Source organism: Diospyros lotus, chromosome 10 (genome assembly GCF_014633365.1).
Source record: "Diospyros lotus cultivar Yz01 chromosome 10, ASM1463336v1, whole genome shotgun sequence".
NCBI lineage: Eukaryota > Viridiplantae > Streptophyta > Magnoliopsida > Ericales > Ebenaceae > Diospyros > Diospyros lotus.
Genome location: NC_068347.1, coordinates 28,811,890 through 28,825,566, shown reverse-complemented (window position 1 = coordinate 28,825,566; position 13,677 = coordinate 28,811,890). Strand labels below are relative to the sequence as shown.

General features: G+C 36.8%; 1 protein-coding gene across 1 annotated transcript in view; it reads left to right on the top strand.

The window, feature by feature from the left end:
- The first annotated feature begins 263 nt into the window (after positions 1–263).
- Positions 264–13,677, top strand: part of LOC127811543 (uncharacterized) — a 94,813-nt gene continuing 81,399 nt past the window's right edge. Inside the window, exons 1-3 of the mRNA XM_052351499.1 lie at positions 264–619; positions 2,546–2,626; positions 2,750–2,849. Coding sequence (XP_052207459.1) covers positions 575–619; positions 2,546–2,626; positions 2,750–2,849 — 226 coding nt within the window. The 5' untranslated portion in view covers positions 264–574. The remainder of the gene's footprint in view (positions 620–2,545; positions 2,627–2,749; positions 2,850–13,677) is intronic.

The window sequence follows — 13,677 nt, the reverse complement described above, 5'->3', positions numbered from 1 at the left end:
TTGTATGATGAATTAATTTTAATTTTAATAATTTAATAAAAAAAAAAATAATGATAGTCGACTGTAGCAATGGGGGGGGGGGGGGGGGGGGTGATTAAATCAAGCCGACTCCATGGACACGCTTTATCACCATCCGACCATAAGTATGTGAATCAAGCAAGTCTAGGTCCAAAACCGGGACTACTACCATACCCCGACCAGTTATAATTTTTTATTCCATTTTATTATTTTTATTTGTTATCAAATAAACCGGGAGTTGTCATGTGTTCGCGTGACAGCGGATAAAATTGGCGTCCCTGCTGCTGCCAAAAGGACGGGCACGGAAACATTTGACGGGGCGAGAGAGAGAGAGAGAGAGAGAGAGAGGCGAAGGTTCAGTGCGACGTCAATGGCCGTTTAGGGTTTGCTATTGGTCCTCCGAAGTCCGAAGCCAAGCCTCCCCGGTTTTGTTTTCTTGTCCCCTTTTTTTCTTTCCTCACCCTTCCAAACCCTAATTTCCTTCCAACCCACGCTTCACAATTCACTATCTGTGGGTTTGTACTGTGAACTTCAATTTGGTGAGGGCGGACCTCTAATGGGCGCTCAAGAGAAATCAACGGCGGCGAAAAATTATATGCAGGTGAGTGGTTCCACTCTGTGCAAAGGCGTACTAGAATTGAGGTTACCATAGTTTACTTGCTGTTGCTTACCTTTATGAATCTTGAGCTAGGTCTTGTTAACATTGTTCCCTTAAATACATAGTTTTATATTTGCAGTTTACTTCCTTTTGACTGTTCAATTAATTTATTTCTGATAGCGAGAGCTTAAATTGCAATATAATGATTTTGATCTGTTTCTGTTTTAGGGCCATAACATAATTTTATTTTGACAACTGATGATTGGTCTGTGGTGTTTTATGTGCTTTAGATAACTGCAATTTTGACGTCCTTTTCACAAGGTTTCTTAGTTGGTTTAGTAGCTGGGGAAACATTTGGATGTTGCTCACACTTGTAGGAAACATTTTAATTTTCTGAACTGTGGCATCTGGTGGACTCGGGTATATTCATACTGGAGTCCTCTTTAGCTGATGGTAAAGGATATTTAATGTGAACTTCTTTATGCTAGTGGTAAGTGTCTATAGAGCATATAGTTTCTAATGTTGCAACGCAATATTTGTTTCTTGATTGAATAGATTCAAGAAATATCTATTCCATCTGTGCTCAACAAATTGCTTAGTAAAAATATATAGACTAAGTTGAGCAGCATGAAACCAAATATATAGAATGTAAATTTAGTAAAAATACAAGTGTGGATGATGGTTATGGTGAGACTTGAAGATTAATTCTTCCTAATAAATATTAGTTTCGATATCTTGGACCAATCATCCAAAAAGATGGATATATTAATAAGAATATTAACCATTGAATTAAGGCAAGATAGTTAAATTGGAAAAGCGTGTCTGACTTTTATGTGAGAGTAAATTTTGTTAAATCTAAAAGGAAAATTATAGGATGACTATAAAACCTGCTTTGTTGTATGGCACATAATGTTGGGCAGTAAAGCCCCAATATATGCAAAATCATAATGGAAATGAGGATGTTAAGATGGATGTGTGATCATACAAGAAAAACAGAAAACCAGAAATGAGGTTATTTGTATAAGGTTGGAGTGACTCTATGCATGAGATATGGTTAAAGTGGTTTGATTTTGCAAGAAGAAGACCGATAGAAACTCCTATGAGGAGAGTGAATGGAATAGAGCAAGTTTTTAACAGAGTAGGTAGAGAAACATCAACAAAAATTTGGTGGGAGACTCTTAACCATGATATGAGTTATAAGGGCCTTACTGAAGATGTGGTCATAGATAAAAATGATTGGCGAACTAGAATTTATGTAGCTGCTCCCACCCACTGATTAAGGGTTGCTATGTTGTTATTGTTGTTTATTTTATAAGTCAGAATATTGCTTATCTGCACTCATTATTAATATACATAATGCTTTATCTTGTCTTATTATTGTTGTTGCCATTTTTGCACTGGATTTTTTGTTATTCTTACATTTGTGGTGCCTCCTTTGTGCTGTTTCTAAGGAAATGGTTGCATAAAAGCTAATTTTCTCTAGTACTGAATCAATCAGATTTGGTTTTGAAGCTTTTTTGAGTAGTCAATTTGATAAAATGGCTCACATTTTGTCTACCTGTCCTTCTGAGGTATTTTTTTTTATCGTTTGGAATTATATTGAGGCATAACATGCACAGATGGTTTATGGTTATACATATTTATCTAACTGATTGAAAGAACCGTATTCTTTCTGTGATTAGAAGTTGGATTTTGAATAGATCTTCTTGCCACCGTATATTGGTGAATTTGATAATTGTGTTACATAGATATAAATGATTGATGAGCTAGAATTCAAACCCATCTAGTGGTGATTAAAGGCTTTATGTGTTGTTAATGATTGTGTTGCACATTGTTCTTTAATTCTAAGTGAGAATTCTTATAATCTCAATCAGTCAATCTTATAATGAAAGTGTTTCTGATTATCATTCATTTGCAATTAAATTTCAGCGTGTCAAAGTCTATCGTCTGAACACTGAAGGGAAGTGGGATGACCAAGGAACTGGGCATGTCACTGTTGATTATTTGGAGGTCTGGTTGTTTACACGATCTGTCCTCCTTTTGGAATGCAAAGTTTGTAGTCAACTTTTCTTTGTGAAAAGGATTGTGGGAAATTTTACTTGTGTTTTATTGAATCCATATGTCATGATGCAGGGATCTCAAGACTTGGGACTGTTTGTTGTTGATGAAGACGACAATGAAACATTATTGTCACACCGTATTAGTTCAGATGATATTTATCGAAAGCAAGAAGGTATTCCTTTTGTTTATGCAAATGCCTACTGTAATAGTCTTTTCCCATTTGGTTGCTGATAAAATAGTAAGAAGCATTGGGAATTTAAAGAAGATGCCATGCCTATAACGGAGAATTGAAAGACAGTGATACCTGTGTAACACTTCCCAACACTTGTAAGTAATGCATCCCAATGTGTGGAAGCATCTAATAGTTTGTTATAACAGTTTGTTGCTGCTGCTATGTTTGTGTTTAAATTGATGTAGTTTGTAGCTGCAATTTATGTTTTGATTATTGATGTTTCTAGTATAGGCGGTATTCTTATTTCCGATGATCAAGCTGCCTATATAAGTAGCTTATAGTCCTTTTGTATGGTTTAACTTTCATTTTCTGATTCTCTGAATAAAAGTTCTACCCGAGGTATTATTTTTCTCTCTCTCTCGTTATGTCCTTGATCTAAACCTAGGGTTTCTACATGGTATCAAAGCTATTTGCTCTTCTCTAATGGCCTCAAATCAATCCTCCTCTCCTTCTCCTCGATCCTCGTCTTCTTTGTCGTCTGCTTCTCAAGCTGATTTCTCAGCAGTAGCAAAAGCTTTTAGTTTCATTCCGATAAAGCTTGATTCCAGTAACTATATTTTCTGGAAAGCTCAAATTCTTACTACAATTCGAGCATTTGATATGGTCTTGTTCCTTAACAAAACCACTCCTCCTATTAAAAGTCTACCCGATCCAAATAGAGAAGATGCAATTATCAATCTAGAATACTTGAGCTAGATCCGATCTGATCAGCTCTTGTTGGGATGGCTCTTCTCAACAATTGGCGAAGAAGTTTTAGCGCAGGTGATTCACTGTGAATCATCTGCCGAGGTATGACTTACTTTAGAAAATCTTTATGCTCGCCAGACCATGGCTAAATCATTTCAATTGAAGCAGAAATTAAGATCAATCAAGAAGGATGACCTCTTGATAAATGATTACATTATGAAATTAAGACAATCGGTCATTCTCTAGCTGCTATAGGCGAGGCATTAACCGATAAAGATTTATTGCTTGCAATCTTGAATGGACTAGATCGTGATTATGAAACTGTTGTGACCCTAATTACATATCAAATGGATGAAATTGATTTGGAGAAAGTTCAGTATTTACTTCTAATGCATGAGCAACGATTGTCAATTAAGAATTCATCGTTGAGTGCTTCCTCTTTGAATTTAGTTATGCATGCAAATGTCGCGTCTTCTAATTCATAGAATAATACTGGCTTTGGTGACAATAATAGAGGAGGCTATTCAGTAAGAGGAAGCAATTTTATGAATAGAGGAGGGAGAGGTCGAGGAAGAGCGTCCAATAGAAAAATTTATTGTTAGTTGTGTGGCAAACTAGGTCATTTTGTTGATAGTGTTATCATCGCTTTGATAAGAATTTTCAGCGACAAGTAGCAAATGATGGGAATCAGTATAATAATAGAGCTTATATGGCCTCCTTTAGTGATTCTAATGGAGCCTATATGAGTGAGACAAGTTCTATGTTAGGTTCTCACGATGACAATGACCCTAGATCTTCTACTTCTTCTGATACTTTTGTTGCTCAGTCTTCATTTTTAGATCCTTCTTGGTTTTGTTGATTCCGGAGCAACAAATCATATTACATCAAACCTGAACAACTTATCCTTTCACACACTTTACAATGGTGGAGACAAAGTTGTCATAGGCAACGGTAAGCAGCTGCCTATAACTCATGTCGGTACTAGTCGGTTGTATACTAACCTCAAACCTACTTCAGTCCTTTCAATTCCTAATGTTCTTCATGTTCCAAATGTGAAGAAAAACTAAGTGTTTCTCAATTAACTCGTGATCATAATGTTGTGGCTGAGTTTCACTTGAATGTGTGTTTGATTAAGGACAAAACTACTGGACTGGTGTTGCTCAGGGGACATCTTAAGGATGGGCTCTATCAGTTGCTGCCAGCATCTTGGTTTGTTGTCAACAAGAATTCTGCCCTATCCTTAGAGCCTTTCTCTGTTGATTCAGTTTGTCTTTCTTCGAATACATGTAATAAGCAAAAAGCATGTAAAAAATAGAACTCATTTAGTCATGAGCTGTCGAATCTTGTAAATGTTGCTCAAAGCACTAATGATTGTCAGCAATGGCATGTTAGATTGGGACACCCCTCCTTGAATGTTCTAAAACTTGTATTGAATAAAATTGGTGTGTCTTGTTCACTCTCCAATTTGTCATTTTGTGACTTGTGTAAAGTTGGAAAGTTAAGTCAACTTCCTTTTTATAGCTGGGAAACTACAGCTACAAAACCATTAGAATTGGTTTATTCAGATCTTTGGGGACTTGCACCTTGTGTCAATTGAAGGATTTCGATACTATATAATCTTTGTGGATACTTTCACTCGATACACTTGGCTTTACCCTTTAAAACTTAAATCTGATGCCTTTTCAGCTTTCACTAAACAACAACAACAACATATCCAGCCTTTATCCCACTATGTGGGGTCGGCTACATGAATTCTAGACTTCCATGTATTTCTATCTTCTATCATATCTTCATTGAGATCCATACACTTCATATCAAACTTTAATGTCTCCCTCAAAGTCTTCTTAGGTCTGCCTCTACCTCTTTTTTTGATTAATTGTTCCATTTCATCAACTCTCCTCACAGGAGCGTCTCTTGGTCTCCTTCTCACATGACCAAACCATCTTAGTCTAGTCTCCCTCATCTTCTCCTCTATTGGCACTACTCCTATCTTATTACGAATAACTTCATTTCTAATTTTATCTTTTCTTGTATGGCCGCACATCCATCTTAACATCCTCATCTCCGCTACACTCGTCTTTTGCTCATGTTGGTATTTGACTGCCCAACATTCTGAACCGTAGAACAAAACTGGTCTTATAGCTGTCCTATAGAATTTTCCTTTCAATTTTAATGGGGTTTTATTATCACATAACACCCCTGATGCATTTCTCCATTTTAGCCAACCTGTCTTAATTCTATGTGTGACATCCTCGTGAATTTCTCCATCTTTTTGAATCACTGATCCCAAATATCGAAAATGGTCTTTTCTTTGTAAGATTTGGTCTTCCAATTTTATTATAACATCCTCCACTCTTGCATTCTTACTAAATTTACATTCCATATATTCTGTTTTCTTTCTGCTTAATTTAAATCCCCTAGATTCTAAATTGTTTCTCCATAACTCAAGCTTAGTGTTCACTCCTTCTTTTGTTTCATCCACCAACACTATGTTGTCTGCGAATAGCATACACCATGGCACATCTGTCTGAATATTTTTAGTGAGTTCATCCATTACTAAAGCAAATAAGTATGGACTTAGTGCAGAACCTTGATGCAATCCTATTGTAATTTTAAACGGTTCAGTATCCCCTCCGCATGTTCTGACCCTTGTCTCTGCACCATGATACATGTCCTTAAGGGCTTGTATATAGGCTATTCGGACTCCTTTCTTCTCTAAAATCCTCCATAATACTTCTCTAGGGACCCTATCATAGGCCTTTTCTAGATCTATAAACACCATATGTAGGTCCTTCTGATGATCCCAATACCTTTCCATTCGGCGCCTCAGTAGGTATATAGCTTCCATTGTTGACCTACCGGACATGAAACCAAACTGATTTTCTGAGACCTCTGTTTCTTTTCTGAGCCTCTGCTCTATTACTCTCTCCCATAGTTTCATGGTATGGCTCATTAACTTAATTCCTCTGTAATTTCACAGTTTTGAACATCTCCTTTGTTCTTATATATAGGGACCAAAGTACTCTTCCTCCACTCATCTGGCATCTTTTTTGATTTAAGAATCGCGTTAAATAATTTCGTTAGCCAGGAGATACCCTCTTCTCCCATGCATTTCCATGCTTCTATTGGTATATTATCCAGTCCCACCGCCTTATGATTTTTCATCTTTTTTAATGCTTGCCTTATTTCATTTGGACTTATGCGTCGATAAAATGTATAGCTCACGTTCCTTTCAGAGTTACTAAGATGTCCCAACCTAACTCTTGTGTCGCCATCATCATTGAATAATTTTGTGAAATACTCATTCCATCTCTCTTTAATCACTCCCTCATTTACTAATACATTTTGATTTTCATCTTTTATGCATTTCACTTGATTTAAATCTCTTGTTTTTCTTTCTCTTGCTTTAGCTAATTTATATATATCCCTTTCTCCATCTTTTGTATCAAGTCGTTTATATAGATTCTCGTATGCTTTTGACCTTGCTTCACTAACAGCTTTTTTTGCTGCCTTTTTTGATTCTTTATAATTTTTTTGATTTTCTTCATTGTTGCACTGATATACAGCCTTATAGCAATTTTTCTTATTTTTAATTTTCAATTGCACTTCTTCATTCCACCACCAAGACTCTTTAAGGTTAGGGGCTCTATCATTTGTCTCTCCAAGCACTATCTTTGCTGTGTTTCTCAGGGCATTAGCCATTTCTCTCCACATTTGGTTTGTCTGTCATTCTCTATTCCATTCTCTTCTACCCCTTAATTTTTCTTTGAAGATTAGTTGTTTCTCCCCTTTTAAATCCCACCAACTGATTCTTGGATTTTGTTTTATGTGATTTTTTCTCTTCCAATTTCTTACTTAGACGTCAAGTACTAGAAGTCTATGTTGAGTAGCCAAACACTCTCCTGGTATCACCTTACAATCCCTACAACATATCCGGTCCTCTTGTCTCATGAGGAAGTAATCTATTTGGGTGCTTGATGTGACATTTTTATATGTGATTAAGTGTTCGTCCTGTTTTTTGAACCTAGTATTGGTTATGATGAGCCCATATGCCATTGCAAAATCTAGAATAGACTTACCCTCATTATTAATTTCCCCGAATCCATACCCTCCATGTACCTCTCTATAGCCGTTTCCGTCTCTACCCATGTGACCATTTAAGTCACCTCCTACAATCACTTTCTCTCCTCTTGGTATCATTTATATGAGTCCCTCTAAGTCCTCCCAGAATTTTACTTTTATCTCCTCACCTAACCCCGCCTGTGGTGCATATGTACTAAAGATATTCATAGTCATTCTTCCTAGAATAACCTTCACCATAATAATCCTATCCCCTATTCTCTTTACATCCACTACCTCATCTACTAAGCTTTTATCCATAATGATCCCCATTCCATTTTTTGCTCGATCATTTCCTGTGTACCATATTTTATATCCATTTTTTGACAAAATTTTTGCTTTTTTCTCTACCCATCTCGTCTCTTGAAGGCACATAATATTAATCTTTCTCCTAATCATCACATCTACCACTTCCATAGCTTTGCCTGTTAATGTTCCTATGTTCCATGACCCAATCCTTAATCTATGATTTTGTTTTTGGCTTTGACTTTGAATTTGATTTTGTTTTTGATTTTGATTTTGTTTTTGGTTTTGGTTTTGATTTTGTTTTTGTTTTTGGCTTTGATTTTGATTTTGATGTTGGACTAACTTCTTTACCCATATCCGTCCAAGCAAATGCGAGAATCCTTGCTCATTTGTCACTACATCCGGGCGCCGATGCAGTGGCCCTAGCTCACTTGACACTACATGCAGGCAGTGTAGCGCGTCGCTATGAAGGGTTACGCCCACGCCCAAACGTTTTTTCATAATTTGTCTAGAGTTCATGTTTTGGATCCGACTAAGTTTTACGTTAACTGTCGGCTACCTAACACAACCCTCCTCCTTTATCCGAGCTTGGGACCATGGAGGGGAGTTTAGAGCATTCTTACTTTATCTTCAATCTAGTGGTATTCAACCTAGATTTACATGTCCACACACACATCAACAAAATGGTGTGGCAGAAAGAAAACATAGACACATAGCTGAAATAGGTCAACATTGTTATCTCATGCCAAATGCCCTTAAAGTTCTAGGTGGAAGCTTTCCAGACATCTCTTCACTTGATAAATTGGTTACTTGCTTCACCTATTAAGTACAACACACCTTTTGAACTGCTCTATCAAAAGCCACTTAACTATCAATTGTTGCAACCCTTTGACTGTGCTTGTTTTCCTTATCTTCGTCCCTACAACAAGCACAAGTTTGACTTTCATTCCACTAAATGTATCTTTATTGGATATACTCAAGCAAGCCATAAGTGCATGCATCTATCAGGGAGAGTGTATGTGTCTTGAAATGTGAAGTTTAATGCTAATGAGTTTCCTTTTCTTACTCTGTTTTCCATCCCTTCTTCTGCTTCTAAAGTTGTGTCGTCCTCTTTGGGGTATTCTATTGACTTTCTTCAACCTATTGTTACTTCTCCTAGTTCTTCAAAATGTCCTCAAGTAACATAGTCCCCTCGGGCTTCAAATCAAACTGATACTACTAGTTCTGAGGCCACAACTCCTTCCACTTCATCTACATTACATAATTTACCCACTCAATCACCAGCCATTATTTCTCCTTTGCCCACCTACAAGGCTGTTCCAACCCTTTCAATTCACCCTATGCTCTCTCGATCTAAAGCCAAACACCTTGTAACCTCTTCCCCTCATGCCTTAGTGAGTAACATTGAATCGTGAGGCTCTTTTAGACTCACAATGGGTTAAAGGCCATGGAAGAAGAGTATTTAGCCTTGCAAAGAAATCACACGTGGGATTTAGTTCCCTTTTCCACGAACATGAACTTAGTTGGTTGTAAGTGGGTGTTCTGGGTGAAATACAATGCTGATGGTTCAATTCTAAAATATAAGGCTAGGTTTGTGGCAAGAGGCTTTCATCAAACACTTGGTGTGGACTATGCAGAGACCTTTAGTCTAGTAGTTAAGGCCCCCACTATTAGAGTATTATTCTCATTAGCCGTGGGATATACAACAAGTGGATGTTAACAATGCATTCCTTAATGGAGACTTGATTGAAACTGTTTATATGGCTCAGCCTGAAGGATTTGTAGATAATCAGTCTCATACTCATGTGTGTCGGTTAAATAAGTCACTCTAAGGCCTTAAGTAGGCTCCTTGAGCATGGTATTCAAAACTGAGAGTTGTCTTAGAATCTTGGGGTTTTGTAAGGTCTATATCAAATGCCTCTTTGTTTTTTAAACGTACAACTACCTATGTGCTCTTTGTTCTAGTCTGTGTTGATGATATACTGCTCACTAGATCGAATTTAACAGTCTTTAATTCTTGCATTCATGATTTAGACACACAATTTGCTCTCGAGACCCTAGGTTTGGTGAATTATTTTCTAGGGTTTGAGACTTATAGAGATGGTAGTGCCCTTTATCTTACTCAGTCTAAGTATTGCTTGATTTGCTGAAAAAGGCAGTGTCGCGACCCTAGGGAGTAGTGTGTAATATTGTAAAATGTTAGGGTCTAAATGAGGAAATAAAGTAGTAGTAGAAATGATGTGAGCAGCTAATTGAAGCCGTTGGGTAGTTAGAAGGTAGTTGATGTAGCTAGAGGTCCTATAAAAGATAGAACTACGGCACTTTGAGGGATATCTTGGAAATGAATAATCAAAGTCTCTCTCTATTGATTCTCTCTTTCATTCCCTCTCGTTCTCTATTTCTCCCTCCCACATTCTATCTGTCTTCCTACATTCATTTCTTTCTTGGAATTCAATCGAAATTCCCTCAATTGTTTAGCCCATAATTTGAGGGTTTGACAGGTAGCCATGCAGAGTTGCAAGCCATGGAGCACACCTATGGCTGCTAGAGTTTCTTTGATTGATGATGGGGATCCTTTTCCTAACCCATCTTTGTATAGGTTGTTAATTGGTTCACTGTAGTATCTCACTTACACACGTCCAAATATAGTGTTTACAATGAAGAAATTGAGCCAATTCTTGTCTAGTCCTAAGTCTCAACACTGGTTAGCATGTAAGAGGTTATCTTGGTATCTTAAAGGCACTATTGGTATGGGTTTGGTTTTTACTCCTTCACCAAATGACTTATCCTTAGTGACTTACGTAGACGTAGATTATGCTGGCTGCAAAGTTACTCGGCATTCTACTAGTGGGTTTTGTGTATATTTTGGCCAAAATCTTATGGTGTGGGGGTCCAAGAAACAATCTATTGTTGCTAGGTCTGTTGGAGAGGCAGAATATTGGGGTAATCGTTGTTGGTGTGATTGAACTAATGTGGTTGAAATCTGTTGAGTTGGGATATCCTTGTGTGACCCCTCCAGTTGTATGGAGTGACAACTTGGCTGTTAAGAGCATGATAGAGAATCCAGTGTTTCATTCTAGGACAAAGCATGTTGAAATCGATGTTCATTTTGTGCGGGAGAAAGTTGAATGCGGTGAAGTGGAGATCAGATATGTTCCAACATCTGATCAAGTAGCAAATATTCTTTCTAAAGGATTGCCTAGAGATTGGTTTGAATTTTTGTGTAAGAAACTTGGTTTAAAAGTGTCACCTGCGTGTGCTGAGTTAAAAACAACTAAAGCTGCTACAACTTTATCCACGGAGTCTGGTTTGAAGGAGAGTGTGGAAGCATCTAAAGCTGAGTTAAAAACAACTAAAGCTGCTGCAGCTTATCCGCAAAGTTCTTGTCTTCTACGGAGTTTGGTTTGAAGGGGAGTGTGGAAGCATCTAATAGTTTGTTATAACAGTTTGTTGTTGCTGCTATGTTTGAGTTTAAATTGATGTAGTTTGTAGCTGCAATTTATGTTTTGATTATTGATGTTTCTAGTATAGGCAGTATTCTTATTTCCGATGATCAAGCTGCCTATATAAATAGCTTATAGTCCTTTTGTATGGTTTAACTTTCATTTTCTGATTCTCTGAATAAAAGTTCTGCTAGAGGTATTATTTTTCTCTCTCTCTCAGTTTTGTTAAAGGCCCAAGGCGCACTAAGGCGCAAAGGGTCTTGGAGCCTGAGGCGCAAGGCGAGGCGTGTGCCTAGCAGGTGTAAGGCGCATGCTGACTAAGAAGAAAGAAAAATATACTTCTTAATTGAATAATAAGTCATAAAATAGATCCTAATCACATATCAACATTTATGTTATCAAAAAATTCAAGAATTCAACATATATTAAATAAATCACAACGTAAACATACTTCATGACATACCTATAAATTTCAGCAAATTAAATCTCACCATATTTCAACAAATCAGAAAAAGGAATCAACATTTAAACACCACAAATAAAAAACAAAATTAGTATTTGACATATATAATTAAAAGACAACAAAATAGTACTAAAAATGTCATTAAACTTAAGCAAAACCCACCAAAAAATGTTAGTTTTAAGATTTTAAGTCAACAATCAACTTAAAAGGAAAAGTTAAATGATCAACCTTAAACCATTAATAGGTCCTAAATGGCTAAATTTTAATTAGGATTAACTAGATATACATAATAACTAGAAATCATCCTCATCATCAAGATCAAATGTATCCATATTTTCATCATCAGAACTATCATCTCCAATATCTTCTTCTACATTATTTCCCTCTCCATCTTCTTCTTCCTCGTCAAGATCCATTGGAGCATTTGAAGTTGATGCCCTTGTCCCCCTCCCCCTTGTCAAATTTGAAGTTGAAGTCGCTTTTGATCTAGTTGAGTGATTAGCTTCTTCAACACCAGATGCCATAGCAACATCAGCCCATGTCAAATCATGATCTTCATGTACCAGCTCATCATCTGACTCTCCAAATTTATCAATTGCCCCAAGCAACCACTCATTACTTTCATCAACTTCATCTAAAGAAATTGGATCAATTGATTTACGCAAATTGAAGCGACATCTCAAAGCTCTATTATACTTGACAAATACCAAATCATTGAGACGTTGTTGCTCCAATCAATTTCTCTTTTTGTTATGAAGCTGTCATAATTAAATTAGAATCAGTAAGTTAAAGAAATGAGAAATCATACACCTTTAGTGGTGAATATTAAGAATAAGAAAAAACACCCTTACATGCTCAAAGACATACACCTTTAGTGGTGAATATTAAGAATAAGAAAAAGCACCCTTACATGCTCAAAGACACTCCAATTCCTTTCACAACTTGAAGAGCTACAAGTGAGGCTACATATCTTGATGGCAAACTTTTGCAAATTAGGGGTTGCAGTACCAAATTGAGACCACCATTCAACTAGGAAAAATATACCATAATGACATAATCAGTAATTGAAAATTGCTAGTTGTAGACTAATGATTAGACTTACTTAGATTATTAATTAAAAAACCATATTACCTAGTGCCAATTGATTCCTTCCTCTTATGCATATTTGTTTTCCAAATATCCCTTCAGCATTTTTATACAAGCTTAGCTCTTTAGAAATTTTGTCTTGCACCTCTGCAGTGGGAACCAACCTCTCTATGGTTTGATACGACCCATCAATAATCTCTTGATCTTCTCCAATGCTTGCATTTGAATAAAATTTTTTTGGATTCAAGTAATATTCGGTTGCATGTAGAGGACGATGCAATTGAATATTCCATCTCCCATCAATGATTTCAAATATTTGCTTGTATTTCCTTTCATCATCAAAAGATTTTGCAATGGCTTCTTTCGCCCTATCCATAGCCTCATAAATATAAGGCATAGCAGGCTTATCCTCATTGTCTACCACTCTAAGCACCTTGACAAGTGGCCCTGACACCTTGAGAGCATAAAGAACATTTTTCCAAAATGAATCTTGTAACACTGTTTGAGATGCGAGCTTACCCCGTGCTTCTCTTGCAAATTTAGAGTTAGTCCACTCTTTTGAAGTGAACATCTTCCTCAAGTTGGCTTTTTGTTTATGAAGTCTTGAAAGGGTGAGGAAAGCTGTGTTTTCCTAGGTCTTAACATCTCTCTCTTTTTTGTGAATGTTTTCATCATATTCAACACTTGTGTAGAGCTATACAAGAATCCATTTACTGCACATGCT